At 41.7% G+C, this 13,562-nt stretch overlaps 2 protein-coding genes across 3 annotated transcripts in view; one reads left to right on the top strand and one right to left on the bottom strand.

Annotated features, from left to right (window-relative positions):
* Positions 1-740, bottom strand: part of sumf1 (sulfatase modifying factor 1) — a 25,393-nt gene extending 24,653 nt beyond the window's left edge. The window contains exon 1 of the mRNA XM_023990635.2: positions 373-740. Coding sequence (XP_023846403.1) covers positions 373-663 — 291 coding nt within the window. The 5' untranslated portion in view covers positions 664-740. The remainder of the gene's footprint in view (positions 1-372) is intronic.
* Positions 741-1,065: 325 nt separating this feature from the next.
* Positions 1,066-13,562, top strand: part of LOC111966193 (inositol 1,4,5-trisphosphate-gated calcium channel ITPR1) — a 157,992-nt gene continuing 145,495 nt past the window's right edge. For both annotated transcript variants that reach the window (XM_023990646.2, XM_023990654.2), the window contains exons 1-2: positions 1,066-1,225; positions 10,202-10,316. In XM_023990646.2, coding sequence (XP_023846414.1) covers positions 10,225-10,316 — 92 coding nt within the window. In that variant the 5' untranslated portion in view covers positions 1,066-1,225; positions 10,202-10,224. The remainder of the gene's footprint in view (positions 1,226-10,201; positions 10,317-13,562) is intronic.

The following is a 13,562-nucleotide window of genomic DNA, read 5'->3' on the forward strand; positions in this document are numbered from 1 at the left end:
GGGGGGGGGGGTTAGAGTTAATTTCGTGCAATTCAACACATTCTGCCATGATGTTGCAGTTTTAAAGCAAGTTTGCTGCAATTCTACACATTTTGCCATTGGACGGAGAGTTCTTATAGGAGACCTTATAATTGGTGTTCTATGAGATAATATCAGTCAGTTAACATGACCTTTATAAATTAGCTGATGACTCTTATATAACAAAATGTAAATTATCTCCTAACCCTGTGTTTACTACAGACCTTATTTTCGGCGTTAATCTAAAAACCCTACAAAAACGCCAGTCATTTCCTCATAGGCTTTGTCCAAAGAACCATTGTGGAGTTAGTGCCTACATAAAGAGGTATTTAACGTGAACGCTTGATATAATACCTGACTACGAGTATCAGATTCTTCTCCATTCGTCTGACTGTCTGTATGCCTTTCATTTGACTTTTTCGAGTATTTGACAGCAGAGTTTTCTGTTATTATGGAGCTTTCCTTCTCGATATCCACAACCGCATCTCTCTTCAGGTTGTGGCAGCCACAGCTCGAGCTCTCTACCGCCAGCGGAACGACCGTCTCAGGTTCTGCGCCGACGGAGAGTTCTGGCTTGCTTTGAACACACAGCACATCATCTTTGACATTCAGGGAAAATAAGAAAAACGCACAATAAAGCAACATTGTTGCACCATTCAGCTCAAAACCACTTGTTTGTGGACAGAGCCATGCTTCCGCATTATCAGTCACGTGATCAGTCAGCTGATAACTGTAAGGTTGCAACTCTATACCATAAACATGTAGGCTATCATTTCAGCATACTCATTATTTACAATGCGTGTCATAATGTTTGTGTATAGTTTTTGATTAAAATTTTAATTGCACTTCCTCCAGCAGTGTCTAAAGTTAGGAGAAGTTTCTTTAAATAACGCGCAATGCTCACCACACTTTGGGAGTTGTAGTCATAAATATGCTTTCTGTTTTGTTAAGTATTCGAAGGAATAATTCAAGAAACATCATTTCCCAGAAACCAGTACTGGTATATAATTTTCTGAGGGGCTACAGACCTTCACGCGGGGACGAGCGCTCATGTAGCGAACGAACGGAAGGCAAGGTGATTGGATTGAGCTGTCAAAAAAATCGGACTCTACTCGCCGACTGAATCTCCGTGCTATGGATTAGTTGAAAGCGGTATATCGCTGCCATGCTCTCCCGTTGACCCAGCCAACCTCTTACCACAGCTAAGGTAAAGTTGACCACAACTCTGTACAGTTTGCGGGAGCATCCCCGCCTCTTAAATATGTATTGCTTGTGGCGAGGGAAGAAGCGCAACAATGTATCTGCCCTCCTCATGAACGGCCGGTCATGATTTTCTGCACCGACGCTGATTAAACTATTTTTTTCCCTCCCGAGCTGAGAACACGGTTTTGACAGTCTGATATGAAATATAATATAATTGAACAATTGAAGCAACGCAAGTGTTCAAACTGTAGGCTACTCGTCTCATAGATGTACTGAAGCTCAGTAAAGTTCAAGTGATTTCATACACTATCCCATTTTGAAAGAAGACTGAGAAATATGGATTTGTGCTGGCAGTTTGCCCAGTGGCTTGGGCATCATGTTGATTAACATAACAGTAACGTTATATCTATGTCGTGCACTACTGTTGTCTACTAAATCTTAGGCAATGTGGTTTTGAGGTAATATGATGGGGTGAATTGTTCACCATGTTTTTGTTTTTCTTTGAGTATGTTTCTAAGATGACTGCTCTGAAAATAGGCCTTGAGGTCAGCCTCATTATACTCACTCTTGGGGGATGTTGCAGTGTAGGCAAATAATACGTATGTGTGTAGGCTACTAGATTCTCACAGTAGGAACTCTGTAGACTGAAATGTCACCAATGTGAGTCGGGACTCAGTACGTGCAGTATGTTCCAGGAGTTTTTCTCTACCGCCACATGAACAGGAAAAACTCTAGGCCCCATTGACAGCCTATAGTTAGAGTCTGGAGTTCTTCCTGGACAGGTCAAATCAAATTTTATTTGACACATACATGTGTTTAGCAGATGTTATTGCGTGTGTAGAGAAATGCGTGTGTTTCTAGAGAAATGCGTGTCTTTCTAGAGAAATGCGTGTCTTTCTAGAGAAATGCTTGTCTTTCTAGCGAAATGCTTGTGTTTCTAGCGAAATGCTTGTGTTTCTAGCTCCAACAGTGCAGTAATATCTAACAATACACACAATCGAAAGTAAAATAATGGAATTAAGAATATATAAATATTTGGATGAGCAATGTCAGAGTGGCAGACTAAGATGCAGTAGAATAGGATAGAATACAGTATATACATATGAGATGACTAATGCAAAATATGTATACGTTATTAAAGTGACTAGTGTTCCAATTATTAAAGTTATCAGTGATTTCAGGTCTATGTATATAGGCAGCAGCCTCTAATGTGATGGCTATTTAACAGTCTGATGGCATTGAGATAGAGAGACTGAAAAACATCCGTCTCAGCTTTGATGCACCTGTACTGACTTCGCCTTCTGGATCATAGCGGGGTGAACAGGCAGTGGCTCGGGTGGTTGTTGTCCTTGATGATCTTTTTGGCCTTCCTGTGACATCGTGTCCTGGAGGGCAGGTAGTTTGTACCCGGTGATGAGTTGGGCAGACCGCACCAGCCTGCAAATCCTCCTGCTACCTCTCTCTGGGATTTCTCCTCAGCTAACAACAAACGTTCCCACAAATTTAGAGAACATTCCCTTAAGTCTCATTAGGTAACTAATTAATGTTGGCATATGAATGTTCCTGTGATGTGCAAGGAATGTTTCCAACAGACCATTCCCTGAGTGTCAAATATAACTTACCCAGAACATGGTTACCATGTTCTCAGAATTTAAGATAAGAATATTGTAGACGTGTTTCATGGGAGTGTTACAAGAACATTAATGCGTCCAGTTTTCTGTGGTCAGTAGCCTCAGTTTCCAGGCTTCCTCACTGTTCGTGATGTACTAGACGTGGGGGCATGGTAAGGAGGACTGGCTCTTAAGGGTATTAACACAGCATAGGACACAGCTTTACTCCCTGGGCACTGTAACACCTGCAGTACAATAACCATGCACTGCTAGGGTCTAGGCCATGTGTCATCCCAAGATCTCATACATTGTATTCTAACCACTGACCAGATTTGGGGTAACTTCCTTTACAATTCAGTCCAAGTCCAATAGAAAGTAATGGGCTGTTTTCACTTACTTCCCTGAATTGAAAGGGGATTGAATCCAACCCTGATTGTAATCCAGCCTGGGTCAGTGTTACAATAACACACAGTGACACCTTTGAACTTGTTGAACTGACGGGTCTGTCACTCCCTCCACCATCTAGCCCAGAGCAGGTCTAATAACCACAGGTGCATGGCCTTCCTGTTTCTCTCTCTGCCTCTCCTAATCATTAACTGTTTACCCCTCACCCACACACACACACACACATACACACCAGGCTAGAGCATCAGATAGTGCCTGGCCCTATGCAAATCCTCCTGCTACCTCTCGCTCTGGGATTTCTCCTCAGCTAACAACAAACTTTCCCACAACTTTAGAGAATGTTCCCTTAAGGGTCTCATTAGGTAATTAACTAATGTTATCATAGGAATGTTCCTGTGATGTGCAATGAATGTTTCCAAGAGAGTATTTCCTGAGTGTCAAATGGAATATACCCAGAACATGGTTACAATGTTCTCAGAATATAAGATATTCATGTTCTAGACACACTTCATGGTAACGTTGAAGAACGTGCATGTGTCCAGTTTTCTGTGGATTAGGAGAATATTCCATCAACGTCAAACTAAACATACACAGAACATGGTTGCCATGTTCTCAGAATAAGATAATGTTCTAGACACTTTTCATGGGAAGGTTGCTGTGTATCAGTTGTCAGGATGTCGCCTGATGGTCCCCCCCCMAAAAAATAAGTTTAATTACACGCATTGTTACGGTTGCTGAGCCAATCAAGGTCCTGATTGGTTAACCACTTAACCATTCATATCTTTTTGTCTTTTTGCAAGGTTAGGGATATCCACACACCGTGCTTTTAACATACATATTTGACATTGTGAATGTATTTATTTTTACTCCCTTTTTCAATCTTGTCTCATCGCTGCAACAGGCAAAGGTTGAGTCATGCCTCCTCCGAAACATGACCCACCAAACTTAACACACACCCGCCAGCCACACCAATGTGTCAGAGGCAACACCATTCAACTGACAACCGAGGTCAGCTTGCAGGTGCCCGGTCCGCCACAAGGAGTCACTAGAGCACAATGAGCCAAGTTAAGCCCCCCCAGCCAGCCAGACCCTCCCCTAACCTGGACAATTGTGCGCCGCCCTATAGGATTCCGGCTGGTTATGATACAGCCCAGGTCTGTAGTGACGCCTCTAGCACTGCGATGCAGTGCCTTAGACCGCTGCGCCACTCGGGAGGCCCACATTGTGCATTTTCATAGTCATTATTATTCAACATGGCCTCACCTGGGATTTGAACTCACAACCTATTGATTCACTGTACTCCAATCATCCCGCTATGCCACCATGTCAGGTTTCGGTTAATCTGACTATTCTCATTATTTATTTGATTTACCTATTTCAGCAATTTAAGAGCTTTCAGTATAGTTGTATAATGTTGGTGGGGCATGTTAACCTGTTTTTAATGATACTCTTGAATCACTATGATCAAATAAAATAAAAACATTTCTTCAGTATACTTTTAACAGAGCTGAGATTTACTTTAAAGTGCATTCACCCTATTGCTTACTCCTATCAAGTGGTTTCATCTACATGAGGGGTTAGGGTTTCTTTTGGCCATGGCTGAAATATATTGGCCTAATAAGCACATGCCATAGAGAGGTCCCTTATTGGGCATTCTTCATCATTGGTGCTGGTGGCCTGGGTTCAAGACCTGCTAGGGTAATCACCCTACTCTCACATTTTTAGCAATATACTATAAGTAAGTTAATGTCATTATTTGGAAACAGTTACAACACACCAGTCTGATACAGTTGAAGTTGGAAGTTTACATACACTTAGGTTGGACTCATTAAAACTCATTTTTCAAGCCCTCCACACATTTCTTGTTAACAAACTATCATTTTGGCAAGTCGGTTAGGACATCTACTTCGTGCATGACACAAGTAAATTTTCCAGCAATTGTTTACAGACAGATTATTCCACTTATAATTCACTGTATCACAATTCCAGTGGTTCAGAAGTTTACATACACTAAGTTGACTGTGCCTTTAAACAGCTTGGAAAATTCCATAAAATTATGTCATTGCTTTAGAGGCTTCTGATAGGCTAATTGACATAATTTGAGTCAATTGGAGGTGTACCTGTGGATGTTTTTCAAGGCCTACCTTCAAACTCAGTGCCTCATGGGAAAATCAAAAGAAATTAGCCAAGACCTCAGAAAAAAAATTGTCGACCACAAGTCTGGTTCATCCTTGGGAGCAATTTCCAAATGCCTGAAGGTACCACGTTCATCTGTACAAACAATAGTACGCAAGTATAAGAACCATGGGAACACACAGCCGTCATACCTCTCAGGAAGGAGACGCGTTCTGTCTCCTAGAGATGAACATACTTTGGTGCGAAAAGTGCAAACAATCCCAGAACAACAGCAAAGGACCTTGTGAAGATGCTGGAGGAAACAGGTACAAAAGTATCTATATCCACAGTAAAACGAGTCCTATATTGACAGAACCTGAAAGGCTACTCAGCAAGGAAGAAGCCACTGCTCCAAAATCGCCATAAAAAAGCCAGACTACGGTTTGCAACTGCACATGGGGACAAAGGTCATACTTTTTAGAGAAATGTCCTCTGGTCTGATTAAACAAAAATATAACTGTTTGGCCACAATGACCATCGTTACGTTTTGAGGAAAAAGGGGGAGGCTTGCAAGCCGAAGAACACCATCGCAACCGTGAAGCACGGTCGTGGCAGCATCATGTTGTGGGTGTGCTTTGCTGCAGGAGGGACTGGTGCACTTCACAAAATAGATGGCATCATGAGGGAGGACAATTATGTGGATCTATTGAAGCAACATCTCAAGACATCAGTCAATAAGTTTGGTCGCAAATGTGTATTCCAAATGGACAATGACCCCAAGCATACTTCCAAAGTTGTGGCAAAATGGCTTAAGGACAACAAAGTCAAGGTATTGGAGTGGCCATCACAAAGCCCTGACCTCAATCATATAGAAAATTGGTGGGCAGAACTGAAAAGGCGTGTGCCAGCAAGAATGTGAGAGTAGAGTGATTTCCCCTAGCAGGTCTCAAACCCAGGCCACCAGCACCAATGACCAACACCCTAACCACTTTCCCAATAAAGGATAGGCTGTGCTTATTGGGCTAGTATAGTTATGCCCTGTCCTGTCCAGAAGAAGCACTACCCCCTCCTCCCTAGGCGCTTGTGTAGATCTGAAACAACTTGATAGGTGTAAGGTTGTAAGCAATAAGGTGAATGCACTTGGAAGTACATCTCAGCTTTGTTAAAAGTACACTGAAAAAAAACAACTTTTATTTATCATAGTGATTCAGGAGTATCATTAAAACAGGTTAACATGTTCCACCAACATGAGACAACTATACTGAAAGCCCTTTAATTGCTGAAATAAGTAAATCAATCAAAGATGAGAATAGTCAGATTAACCGAGACATGACACTGACATGGTGGCGTAGCAGGAAGATCGGCGTACCGTGAACCAGGAGGTTGTCAGTTTTTAAATGCCAGGTGAGGACTGTTGAATAATAATTACTGTATAAATGATCATGCACAATGTATTCATGTAGGTCAAATATGTAAATCGAAACACTATGTTCAAAGCTCTGTGTGAGTATCTCTATCCTTGCCAACAGACAAAGCTATGAATGGATCAGTTGTTCACCAATCAGGGCCTCAATTGGCTGGACAATAGTAACAAGGTGTGATGTTTAGTGAAACATATGGGAAGAAGCTTTGGGACCATCAGGTGACGTCCTGACAACCTATATATATATATCTCACAGCAAATTGGCCAGTCTTACCTAGTGTTGATTTGTCAGTGTAACATTTCAATTGTTGATTCAGCAGTTAAATTTAACTCTGTAAGACATTATCACTCAGTGGTGTAAAAGAACCCCAGTGTTGGTGTTAATAACACGTGTTGAGTGTGAAAGTGCCATTGTGTCAGTTTTACTCTGTGGAGAGTAAAACATTCCCATCAAAACCATGGCCATCATTATCAAATTTGCCAGCATGCTGTATGTACTGCAAGTTAGACATTTTTAGGGTTGTTTTTAATATCTGTGTTTTTGCATTTACATTGATTGATTCATCTTATGTTACACAAAGATAAATAACAAACATTTTTCAAATCTAGTCTAATCAGTTAGTTAGATTTATTGCACCCATTACTGAACTGTTTCCAACTGTTGGATGTCCTAACTCTGTCTGGATTCCAATAGGAATTATACATCACTTTGCAACCCTGCTTAATGTATAAATCAGGAGGTTCCTAACACCGCCGTGTTAGGGTAAAACTTGGTCATCAAAGTAAGGCCTTATGATATATTTAATGTATTGTCCTAAAGAGTTTTAATAATGCATTTAATCTCCAGTAAGAACTCACTTGGTGAAGTCCACAGGACTGAAACTTCTTCTTCGGGTTTTATGGCGGACTACAACCCAAAAATGTGTAATGCAGCCACCAACTGGACAGGGTTGAGAAAAAAAATTACAAAGAAAAATCAAATCTCCATATTTCTCTTCTCAGCTCTAGGGCCTGAGAGAGTGGTACAGATTGTGACAATACTCCATGCAACTCCTCTGCCGAGAAGTTTTTCAGTCCCAGGAAACCCTCCGCCGCATCCACAATGATATCTATTTTTCTGTACTTCGTCTCCACCTTGGCAGTGCCATTAATCTCCATAGCTATAAAGGCCACAAAGTCCACCTTCTTAACCTCCTATAATATCTGTGTCCTACTGGTAAAAGGCAACACGTGCAGCCTACAGTGAAGTCCTATCCACCACCATGGACTCTTTGGGAGCACCATTTGAACCCTCAACCCTTTTAACAGCTGATGCATAAGAAATGCTCTGGACAGCCCTTGCTTTGGCAGAACTGAAAATGAACAAGTTCAACAAGCATGTCTCTGTCACGAACAAGTACATGTCATGGGTGGTAACTCTGCAATTGACTCAAAGGCGCACTTGGAAATGATATTGGGGCCGTGGTTTCATGTTGTTATGGCCACCCGTGAGTGGAAGTGTTGTACTAGTTTAAGTGGTCTATGGTTATGTTAACTGAAGTTTGAGTCTGTCTACTGTCAGTCCTGAAGTCTTTGTAAATGATTACACAAGAGCATTTGGCAGTAAAGACTTGTACCTATTGTTGCAATGTCCTTAATTTAACATTAGTGATATTGTGAAGTGATATGGACCTCTTTACATAATTGTAAAAAATACTATGTGAGGTGTTATTGCATAACACCATTGGTGTAAACTATATACACTTCCTAGTGTTCAAAATTCTATATGAGGTGTTCTTGCATAACACAGTGTTAATTCCCAAACACTGGCAAAGTGTAACAGCGTCAGCACTAAGCACAGTGTTAATTTAACACTGAAAAGTGTGGACCCATATAGACACTGATCAAGTGTTAAATTTAACACTGTCATAAACCAGGTTTCCATCCAACCTTTTTATGCGAGTAAAGTACATGTCGGATAAAAAATGTCATGACCGGCCTGATGGAAACAGAAGACTTTTCGCAAAATTTTCCAAATGTCGACAAAACAAAATATTCTTGGCAAGGTGGGATCTTTTTGTCGGTAAAATTAATTGTGAGAAATGTTGGTGGAAATACTTATATGCAAATATTGATATATAGTAATCATCATATCGAAATAATAAACTTGGAGTCACACGATGACGTGTGGTCCTTCAACTACGACTGGTCAGGAAATCATGCTGTTTATTAGGCTACAGAGGAAATAAGTTCTGATGAACTTCGCAGGGTGGTGAAAGTGCAAGGTTATGAGTTTGTTGCTTCTTTCCAATACATATCGAGGGTTTTATTTTGATGACATGATAATCTGTGCTTGGCTGCTGTTTGACAAATAAAAATATTCTTAATCGTTTGTCCATAATAATAATCTCATCATTTTGGCTATATATTTGAGCTCTAGGCTGGAGTGCATGTGCCAATACCAGAATGGGCACACTTGCTATATAACACACTTTTTTTGTGAGAAAATCATCAGTAGAGTGAAAATGCAATAGAAACCCATTTAATTTGTATCTTTTTATATGGTACATGGGAATTTAACCTCAAGTTATTCTTATGTGCACTACGTCATTACTCACAGCCTTTTATCTGCAACAAGTCAGTTTGATGGGAAAATTTGCATATTATTTTTATGCGGATTTTAGAATATTTACATGAAAATCAGTTGTCAATTGGATGAAAACCTAGCTAGTGTTGATTTAACACTGGAGAATTTTCTGTGCAGAAATGTTCTTGAAATGTGTCTATTTTTAATATCTTATGTTCTGAGAACATGGTAACCATGTTCTGAGAACATGGTAACCATATTCTGTGCATATTTGTCGGGAATATTCTCCTAACCCACAGAAAATTGGACACGAATGTTCTTGCATTGTTCTCATGAAACGTGTCATGAACAATATCTTATGTTCTGTGTATGTTTGGCGGGACGTTGATGGACTTCTCTCCTAACCCACAGAACTGGACACGTGAATGTTATTCAAAGTCCCATGAAATGTGTCTAGAACATTCAAATTGTACATTCTGAGAACATGTTCTGGGTCTGTTGTGTTTGACATTAAGGGAATGTTTTCCTAACTCTAATGCCAAAACATGCTAAAAAGGTTCCCAGAAGGTTTTTACAAACATATATAGAATGTTCCGCTAACTAATGGAAAACTGGAAACTCAAACATTAGGGGAACATTACGGGTTAACATTACAAAAATGTTCTCTCTGCCTAAAATTGTTAGCTGGGAAGACATAACAGAAATTAAGACTCACAAATATCACTTTTTGGGTCCTGGATTATTCCTGACCGTGTGACCTGCCCAGTTCAGAAATGTTTTTTTTTTCTCCATTTAAAAAGAAAAATGTGTGTTGTGATTGTATTTGTAGCAGTACTTCTCCTTGCCTCTCCTCTCCTCCAGGTGTGGCCCTGTGTGTGTGAGACATGTCTGATAAGATGTCCAGTTTCCTACACATCGGGGACATCTGCTCCCTGTATGCAGAGGGCTCCACCAACGGCTTCATCAGCACTCTGGGGTGAGTTCATTTCACCTATCCCTTTTATCCTTTAGCTATTATCACTGATTGGCAAACATGGATACCATCTATTGTAGTCATTTTAGATGGTGCCTATATCTTTCCCATTCATTTGGGATGGAGGAATCACTGAAATGTGGCTACAGGAACATTAGATAATTTATAATTTACTAATAATTTACTAATTCATATCTAATCTAAGTCAACACAATTTTTCACTTTGAGCACCTGCCCCTCCAAAGGTCTGTGCACGGCCCTGAGTGATCAAATCAAATTGTATTTGTCACATGAGCCGAATACAACAGGTGTAGACCTTACAGTGAAATGCTTACTTACAAGCCCCTAACCAACAATGCAGTTGGAATAAGAGATTAAAGTAACAAGTAATTAAAGAGCAGCAGTAAAATAACAATAGCGAGACTATATACAGGGGGGTACCGATACAGAGTCAATGTGCAGGGGCACCGGTTAGTTGTAGTATGTACATGTAGGTAGAGTTACTTTAATAACTATGCATAGCTGACAACTGAGAGTAGCAGTGGTGTAAATGACTAGACATTTAGGAGTCTTATGGCTTAGGGGTAGAAGCTGTTTAGAAGCCTCTTGGACCTAGACTTGGCGCTCTGGTACCGCTTGCCGTGCGATAGCAGTGAGAACAGTCTATGACTCAGGTGGCTGGAGTCTTTGACAATTTTTAGGACCTTCCTCTGGGTTTCTGGGATGATGCTGTTGATGTGAGCCATGACCAGCCTTTCAAAGCCCTTCATGGCTACAGACGTGAGTGCTACGGGTCGGTAGTCATTTAGGCAGGTTACCTTCGTGTTCTTGGGCACAGGGGCTATTGTGGTCTGCTTAAAAACATGTTGGTATTACAGACTCAGAGAGGTTGAAAATGTCAGTGAAGACACTTGCCAGTTGGTCAGCGCATGCTGGTAAAACGTCTGGCCCTGCGGCCTTGTGAATGTTTACCTGTTTAAAGGTCTTTCTCACATCGGCTGCGGAGAGCGTGAACACACAGTCATCCGGAACAGCTGGTGCTGTCATGCATGTTTCCGTGTTATTTGCCTCGAAGCGAGCACAGTTGTTTAGCTTGTGTCACTGGGCAGCTCTCGGCTGTGCTTCCCTTTGTAGTCTGTAATGGTTTGCAAGCCCTGCCACATTCGATGAGCGTCATAGCCGGTGTAGTACGATTCGATGTTAGTCCTGTATTGATGCTTTGCCTGTTTGATGGTTCTTCGGCGGGCATAGCGGGATTTCTTATAAGCTTCCGGGTTAAAGTCCCACTCCTTGAAAGCGGCAGCTCTAGCCTTTAGCTCAGTGCGGATGCTGCCTGTAATCCATGGCTTCTTGTTGGGGTATGTACGTACGGTCGCTGTGGGGATGACGTCATCGATGCACTTATTGATGAAGCCTATGACTGATGTGGTGTAATCCTCAATGCCATCGGCGGAATCCTGGAACACATTCCAGTCTGTGCTAGCAAAACAGTCCTGTAGCTTAGCATCTGCTTCATCTGACCACTTCTTTTCCTGACCGCGGATGCCGTTCAAAAGCAGTCCGCTGGATCTATTCAGCAGATACCATGGGACTTGAACTTATCTGGGCATTAGGCCAGTTCTGAGTTCTGAAAATGTCTGACAGACTTTCATTTGGGAGGGAACTATCCCTTTAAGGGTGAATTCATAGCTTCATCTAAACTTGAGAAGGTCATAAAGGTACTGCCATCAAAGCTCTGCAGTGCATATATAAAGGACTTTTGTCTGTGGTGGATGTGGTGTGTGTGAGTCCCCATATTAAAATGAGTGTGTTTGAGAGACTGTGTGTCAGTTAACCTCTTGGGGAAGTTTATTGTGGCTGGGAGGTACTGGCACGAAGGGTGTGTGTCAGGTGGAGGGGTCTCTACTTTGCTGCTCAGGGGCCCCTCTGCCTTTGGCCATCTGTGGGCCACTGATAGAGAGTGGTTTGGAAGAGTTTGATAAATGACATTCCCACTTTTCCCAAAGAACAGGGCTGGGAGAACTAAGCCCTTTGAAGTGGAAGTGGAGGTCTGGTCCTGGCTTGCTCCATGACCATGATAGTATGTATAATTTACTGGGAGACTGGGACAAATTGGAAGTAAGTGGGAAGCAATGAACACAATGATAAGATGTTTGTGTGTGTATGGGCACCAGCATGCTTGTGCATGTGGACGAGAGAGAGAAAAAGTACATTGGACCATAATACCAGTGATTATCGACCGCGAGAATGAATGGTTCTAGTCAAGGAGCAATTGAAGCCTGGAAAAATATGCTTGACTCTGTAAATAATCATCTCAGCTAAAGCCCAACACGTACAAATAACAATTTATACAGCCTAACACATACAAACAATTGGATTGGATGGAGACATCTTGGCTGGTTGGGGGAGTGGGATGGGAGGTTGGAGGTGTAGACACTACGTTTTTCCCGCTCTTGTATATATTCAATATATTATCACTTAACTTTATGATCAACACACACACACACAACTTCTCCATAACATCAATCCCACCTGACTTCTAGAGGCTCGGTATCCCTGGAACCCCCTGCTGCTCATGAAAAATGGATCAGACTGAGTCACAGCAGAAAGAGACATCACTGCCTCCACTGAGTTGTTTTACTATTCTTGTGGGGACCAAACAATTGATTCCCGTTCAAAAATTAACCTTAAGCCTAACCCTAATGTGAATTGTAACCCTAACCTTAAACCTAACCCCTAAGCCTAAAATATCCTTTCCCCTTGTGCAGTGTGGCACAGCTCCTTCACATAGAGTTGATCAGGCTATTGATTTTGGCCTGTGGAATATTTTCCCACTCCTCTTCAATGGCTGCGCGAAGTTGCTGGATATTGGCGGGAACTGGAACATACTGTTAAACACGTAGATCCAGAGCATCCCAAACATGCTAAATGGGTGACATGTCTAGTGAGTATGCAGACCATGGAAGAACTAGGACATTTTTAGCTTCCAGAAATTGTTACAGATCGTCGAGACATGGCCACGCATTATCAAGCCGAAACATGAGGTGATGGCAGAGGATGAATGGTACGACAATCGGCCTCCAGGATCTCTTCACAGTATCTCTGTGAAATCATATTGCCATTTATAAATGAAATTGTGTTCATTGTCCGTAGCTTATGCCTGCCCATACCATAACCCCACCGCCACCATGGGGCACTCTGTTCACAACGCTGACATCAGCAAATCGCTCGTCCACATGATGCCATACA

The sequence above is a fragment of the Salvelinus sp. IW2-2015 genome, linkage group LG1, assembly GCF_002910315.2.
Source record: "Salvelinus sp. IW2-2015 linkage group LG1, ASM291031v2, whole genome shotgun sequence".
Lineage (NCBI taxonomy): Eukaryota > Metazoa > Chordata > Actinopteri > Salmoniformes > Salmonidae > Salvelinus > Salvelinus sp. IW2-2015.